At 40.8% G+C, this 7,299-nt stretch overlaps 1 protein-coding gene across 1 annotated transcript in view; it reads right to left on the bottom strand.

Annotated features, from left to right (window-relative positions):
- The window catches only part of LOC129180156 (versican core protein-like), a 38,232-nt gene extending 32,118 nt beyond the window's left edge, over nucleotides 1-6,114 (bottom strand). The window contains exons 1-5 of the mRNA XM_054774314.1: nucleotides 5,902-6,114; nucleotides 4,941-5,004; nucleotides 2,081-2,464; nucleotides 1,006-1,180; nucleotides 782-909 (exon numbers count right to left, since the gene is read on the bottom strand). Of these exons, the coding sequence (XP_054630289.1) occupies nucleotides 782-909; nucleotides 1,006-1,180; nucleotides 2,081-2,464; nucleotides 4,941-5,004 (751 nt within the window). The 5' untranslated portion in view covers nucleotides 5,902-6,114. The remainder of the gene's footprint in view (nucleotides 1-781; nucleotides 910-1,005; nucleotides 1,181-2,080; nucleotides 2,465-4,940; nucleotides 5,005-5,901) is intronic.
- Between the last annotated feature and the right edge of the window lie 1,185 nt (nucleotides 6,115-7,299).

Genomic DNA, 7,299 nt, shown 5'->3' on the forward strand with positions numbered 1-7,299 from the left:
ATTCACTGCGCAACTGTTATGCTCGGGACTCGAGCTGGCCGCTAGCTAGTAAGTTAGCGTGCTTTAGCTGCACCGCTGTATAAGCCGCAGGGTTCAAGTTTAAAGTTTACGAAAAAGTAGCGGCTTATACATCGGATATATAAGGAACGCCCTCTCCTCTGGTTTCCAATCAATATTTGCAATAAAAGTGACCGTTGAAACACATCAATTAGTTCCAGCTCCAATAACACTCTCCATCTCTCTTTAATTGCCATTGTTCGCTGGCAACAAAGAAAGGTAACAAGCTAAGAACTAGTGCCACTGTTATGCACTGAGTTGACTCACCAGAAAACAGCGCCCCTAGCATTTCAGCAGAGAATTGCATGTCACACCCCCCCTCAACACGCTAATTTAGGTTTAATTAGGTATAAGTTCCAATTTACAGTAAAACTGGAAATACATCACAGTATAGGTATAGAACTCGTTCGTAACCTGAGGACCACCTGTACAAGAACAGAAAAGAGACTGTGCTTTGGGTCAAAGACTTTAAGAGTCATTAAAAAGTCTTCAGTGAGTTAAAATTAGCTTGTCAGAGGATACAGTCTGGAAGTGGAGTACAGAGAAAAACTAGCTGAGGAGGGAAGATCCTCAGGAGAAATGTCAGAGACTTTTACGACAGACATGATGACAATTTTATTATGTACTAACCACTATGGAGAGTCAATATTGGCTTTATCAGAAGGTTCTATGTTGCTCTTTAGCTGTAGCTTTGCTAGAAAGTCTCCTTTTGTGAGTGACTTACCGTAAAGGTTGTCCACATAACAATATACATCATAGGTCTCTGTGGGTTTCCTGATTCCATATGACCTCACCCCAGGTTTTGACAGTAGGTTGCCAAAGCAGCCCTTCCTGGGGTTTCTAATTGGGTATCTGTATAGACAGATAACAGAAGGTCCATTTTACATCACTTCAATGTGTAGATAAATGCAGTGAAATGCAGTGACATTGATTTTTACTCCAACACACCTAACCGTCTGGTCAGCAATCCATCCAGCGTCACACTGATCAAAACCATCCTCGTACGCTGCTTTCAACTGGTCGTACGTGGCGATGGTTGCTCCATTGTTTTGGCAAGCCTCGACAGCCCCCTGGTAGTCCAACGTGTACCTGCTGGTTTTGGAACGGTAGTGAAAGACGACACCTGGACACGAAAAAGTGAATTAATGTAAATATGCAGCATGCTGAACTTAATCCAGAACTGATCAGGATCATTTAAGGTCTCCGGGGAATGGGTTGACTTTGGAAAGGTGGAACACTGTACTAATGATGATGGGTGATAAACTCCCACTGACACCACCCTGAGATCATGTATTTGTGGACCACAGAATAGTTGTCAAAAAGCACAAACACATAGAAATCCCACCTCTGCTTTCTATATTGCAATATAATGACTTATATTTCTAAAAGTCAAAACATATTGCATGATTTACGGTTAAAGCAACTTTATCTTTGGCTCTCTATATCATGTATCTCCAATCTCATATACAGTACATACTGTAAGTCATCCCTTTTGTTGATGGATATTGTAAGACAGGAAAAATATTTCACTAAATCTCACACTAGAATGCAACAGCCTTTACTGAAGGAAGCGCTGGAGGTTGAATAAAATAAAAAAATGAAATAAGGTGATGTTTAGCTAGACCATATACTTTCTGATTCTATAGCAAGTTGTTGAAAGGCCATACTTGGGAGGTTTAATCAGAGAATATCACTCTTATGAAATTATTCAGTCAATAGTACAGTATCAGTGCTCTCTGTTGAACCACGAAGCAGCACAGTTCAGTTCAGTTTGGATCAGGTTAACCTCCATGTAATCCTTCACAATTCACTGGATTTTTTAAATGATACCATTTTATTAATTCATGTTAAGCCTGAAGAAAGCATCTCACCCATTATACTGTAACCAGCACTCCAATTTTGATATTTTGGGACCATTCACAATGGAACCAAACCAATGAACTAAACTGAGCCGAACCATATCACTTACTGGAAAACAGGCTTTTGGTTCCAAAGCACACTGGGGCAGATAAGATGATCTTACCATTCACATCGAGGTTAACTGTGTCGTGAGTGTCTTCAATTCCGTACATGACCTCACAGCGGTACGTGCCTGCATCACTAGCACGTAGCTTCACTATGGTCAATGAAGCATCCCCCACATCCTCAGGGTGACTGGGCACGGATACACGGTTCCTGTAGGTGGAGCCAATCTTGATGACCCCGTTTTGAGCTACCAACACTGTTGACTCTACCCCACCCTCTATCTTCGTCCATTTGATGCGTAAATAGTCTTTGGAATAAAGAATGGTGGCATTTGGAGGGATGACTGGCGCAGAGGTGGGAATGGTTGAGAAGAAGCAGGGAAGGTTCACCTTCCCAGAGAGGAAACCAGTGACTGGCTTGATGATTGATAGTGTGCTGGGAACTGAAAGACAAAACAAACGCAAAATAAAAGTTATAGAGATTAATAGTTTAATAGAATAAATTCACTGTCAGAAACAGAAGTATACTGGACGCTCCAAAGTCAAACACTCCAAAAATTTGTACAATTTGAAGTTCAATCAAAGTTTTCTGGACAAATATGCAAAAATCCCCAAAAAACTGTAGTTTAAACTATTATCATGAGTGGGACAGTTACACAAGACGTCTGCAAATCTTATGAGACTTCAGCTCAGTGAGCATCTAAAGGATAAATGCCACATGTGCTTTGCTTTTACATGTGAGGCCACCACAGAAGGGTACTAAAGGAAAAGAAGAAAACCAACAGCGATAACCATAAATAGAAAATTGAATTTCTTGCAACATAGAAAAGCGTCTGGCAGCTCAGTACAAAAAAGTAATAACAATTCGGGGAGTCCTGATCCGATATTGATATCGGTTCAATATGAGCAAAAAAAACAGTATTAGATTATATCAACGTGCATCTAAAATATCCAACATAAGCACTCCGATACAAGCAGTCCATTCCATAATTCACATTTCAGCGGCACCTGGATCCATCATGCAGAGCTCAAGTGATCACAACAACAGCATGTGCTAACAAAGGAACAGGAGCAACACAGGTCATCACAGTCCGAACAAAGACGTCGCAGCCGAGTGCAAAACCCGGCATGCACAAGTCCTCTGCAGTGGCACAGAAGTGGGCAAGTTCAACATGACCAACCTCATCGTGCATCTGAAGCAGCACAAAAAGCAGCATGAGGATCCTCACAAGACCATGGAGAAACAAACATGTAAAAATCCGCAAAGCATGACAAAGTTGAGTTTTTCTCTCAACCCCCGACGTCACTTCCTGTCCGCCACTCACTCAGCTCCGCTAGGGAACACATTTGCAGCTACACACACAAGTCTTATTTATGTCTGAAATGGCTTATTTACTCCTATGTCTACTATATTGGGTAATAGGAATGTAAATGTGACTATGGGGTTGTGATAATGTTAAAAAACGTATTTAGAAGTTTGTAAACAGATTGTGCTTTAACTTTGAAAATATTACAATTATAAATAAGGAATCCTACTAGACGGAAATGTACTTATCACTGTCGAGTCTCGAAACAATTAACCACAATAAATGAGGGATTACTGTACATGATTAACCGTGTTCACTGTAAAGCGTGAGTGTATTTGTAATCCTCAAGATACAACTAACCCTACCAAATGCACGAAGGCCAAAAAGTTACAGTTCCCAGACTGTGAAAGTCAAGCATCAAGCACCCCTAAAGGTGAGATGATGTACTTTTGGCCAACACATTTGCATTGACGTGTTGTGAGAGCACAGCTCAAACTGTCAAAAACATTTGCATCATGCGTCTTAAAATTGCTCTTCCAAAGTCACACCTCATCCTCATAATTATACCCAATTTAATCCTGACTAGACAGAATGTTAAGCATACATGAAATTAAAGACATTTGGTGAAACACCCTGTGTGACAGTTCATTCATTCATTCGTTCTTTTTCTCCTGCACTGTACACTCTGTACTGGTCGTCAGTCAATCATAGGACACATGTAGACATTCCCACTCACATTCACAACTATGGAAAATTTACATCTCCACTCAACCTAACATGCATGGTTTTTGACAGTGGGAGTGTTTCTCAACTAGACTATCCTGATGATGACCAGCAGACCCCCTTAAAAACAGGGAGTTATGTCATAATTACATACAGCTCATGCATGACTTTGTATTTAATTCTTAATGGTATAATGCAATAAACAGTGTGGTAATATCGAAGTACGGGACATGTTGTTGGCAGACAGTTACAAATGGAGCATAGTCTTGTCATGAACCAGACAGTGTGCTGTGCTACTGCTGACTGTATCTCAGTCTGTCACGAAGCAAAGATGTCAGACAGACAACCAAACACAACATGGCAACAGGCTGAATCACGCTGACTCATGTGGCGAGGGGGGGATTTATTTTTTTCTCGAAGGGGTTGTGAGTCGGGGGAAGTGGAGGTGGGGGAGTATTTAGGAGAAATAATGCAGGGAATGCTCTGGAAGCAGTGGTGGGACTGCCTTAGAGGCATGAGTGTGTGTGTGCTTTAACAGAGGGCCTTATTAGGATGAGAGGTGAAACCAGCTGTTATTTCCAGCCTGGTAGCTTGCGCTAATTGAAAGGTATCCCCCCCCCTCCCGTCCTCAGAAACAGACAGCGAATAGTGTCCAAGAAGAGCCTCGGGGGCCAGTGGGGCCCCCAGGTGCAAATGTCCTCAGCCACACTGTAACACCTTGAGAAAGATCTCACAGGTTGGATTAAAGAACGAAGGGGAACGTTTGTGCTTTGATGCATCGACTGCAACATATCAGTCAGTAGCACACAGCTGGATATGACCCTATCAGAATGAATGAATGAGGGGTGAGGAGAAAGTACAGATAAGTGGAACTGTATTTCAAACTTACTGCTTGCAGTTGCTGCTTGACAGAGGCAATATAACCACAGGATCTGCTTTATATGTCGTATCATCTATTGGCAGAAAAAGACAAAAAAAGTGCTTTTAGAAACATGCGTGCCATTATTCTCAATATCACGTGTTTTGAATCAATGTTCACGGATCGTCATATAGGAATAAATTAGGAATATGACCATGTTGCCAATTAAAGACACAGTAGGCATTACTTAAGGGTGCAATTTTGTATTTCCAGTCAATTTCTGGGTGGTTGCACTAAGCCTTCCTGTGGGGTCAAACTGCACAGGAGGACTTGCAACCCCCCACACTCTCATTTACACTGTTGAAACACAAATGGTGGCTTGTTGGTGTTGTAAATAGTTGTCTATAAATTTGTCTCTACAATGACATTTTAAGACTTTGTAATAAATGTTACATGAGTATAGTAAAATTCATGGCAAATGATATGACAGAATTTTGGAAATGCAAAAAAAGAAGTAGTTCTGATTAGATGATGCCTAAAAGCTTAAAATACACCAAAATTGCCTATATGCCAATAATGTAAGCAATCGCCTACAAGAATCAGGAATACAGTTGAACAAGTTCGATTTGGTCCCCTTTTGTGGCACCAGTTGGATAGAAACACCTGCCTTTTGTGGATGCAAGTGAAATCACATTGATAAATCATTGATTGGTGTATCCTATTTATGGCTTTGTAATTATTTGTCATTAAGTTGTTAAGTAAAATTAAATTCAAGTGCCTCTTACAATGTAGCACTGATGAAGGTTATCTGAGGACAACACAGCATCATTGGGTGCTTCCCTGTTCAACACACAACTGACAACTTTAATCGCAACAGAATGTTTATCTGTTTTAATGCGCATTGAAAGAGAAGTAGTTCCTCTTTTCAATAGAACAATGAATCACGAATCTTTGTAGCAAAGGTGTGATAATGAAAGCCAAAAATACTTACATTGAAGTCGCTTTTATTCCATATAATGCCAGAACTATGTCATTAAATCCAGTAAGTCCCAGTGCGTAAAAGTGCGTGCGTAAAAGTGTTCCAAAAGTGTCCACTCCTGACCGGCGTAGCAGCAGCACGTTTCTCCACCTAGATGCTCCACTCCCGAGCTGCGTGGACCGGCTCCGAGATTGGATCTGGTTGTGGACGGAGAGGCAGAAAGGGGTGAAGTGCCGGCGAGCAACACGTTGAGTTGAGCTTGACTCGCACTGTTATTTCGTTGGTGTTTGGAGAGGAGGGGCAGAGTGCCATTCTGAAAGTGAATGAGACACCTTGGAGGAGGAGGGGGAACTCTTAATTTGGGTCTGTGAATCTGAAGGCCGTCCTCAAACAATCAGACTCGAAATTACGCAGTTAACTTTTGCAGGTAACACATCTGTCACTGTGGACATATTAACAAAAGTGTTAATATTAATAATCGAGTAGCTGTAATTAAACAAAATCACAAAGTGATGATCAAATCAACAAGCAATCACGTTTCAAATAAAAGCCCTGTGCGCGCACCACTCACCCAAGGGTGCGCAATGGAAACAGTGTGGTAGTCATGTCTCTGCTTCCAAATTGAGTCACAACGCCTTGTTGTTGCCAGCAACACAATTCTGTCAGTACCGGGAGGGAGTTCTCATGCAACCAACAGAACGAATTGTCAGGATGTGCTTCAACTTTATTTTATAATCATCAAATTGAATCGAATGTGCTTTTTGAAATTGATATGGATATGGTATGAGAAGTAATTAAGGAGTGGTCGATTATCGACACATTGTGATAAATGAATTTAGATTAGTGTTATAAATGAAAGTGCCGAGCTTTTCCACAGGGGGAGAAGCTGGACCACAGTTGATCGACTCGTGTCTAATAAGCAGCATGATTGGCTACTTCTAGATAGGGAGGAGTGCCTGAGTCTGGCAGTGATTTCAAATCAGTTGAGAATAAAATACATTTTGTCAATGCACAGAATTTGTCCATTTCAATGAAAAGTTCATTGAAATTAGGTGCAACCCTTCCACATGTAAAAAAAGAGTAATAATACATATAAAAATGATAAAATTAAATTAAAAAAAGGCATATTGAACACTCAAATGTCACGTCCCTGTCAGTTTCAGTATGTGTAAATATGTAGTGTAGACTCTATGGTGTAGTGCAATATCATAATACATGACTTGTAAACGTGAAATTGAGTAGTGCAAAAATGAGAATTAGGCTTTGCTCAGGGCAATTATTGTTCTGGGCTTTTTAAACTGGTTTGTTTTGTAGCTTAAAATCAAATATCTAGTAGCAGTTCAAGCAGCTGATGTCCTGGGTATGATGGATCCCTGAAGATGGTTTGGGTTTTCCTGATACATTGTGTGT

This window comes from Dunckerocampus dactyliophorus, chromosome 4, assembly GCF_027744805.1.
Source record: "Dunckerocampus dactyliophorus isolate RoL2022-P2 chromosome 4, RoL_Ddac_1.1, whole genome shotgun sequence".
NCBI lineage: Eukaryota > Metazoa > Chordata > Actinopteri > Syngnathiformes > Syngnathidae > Dunckerocampus > Dunckerocampus dactyliophorus.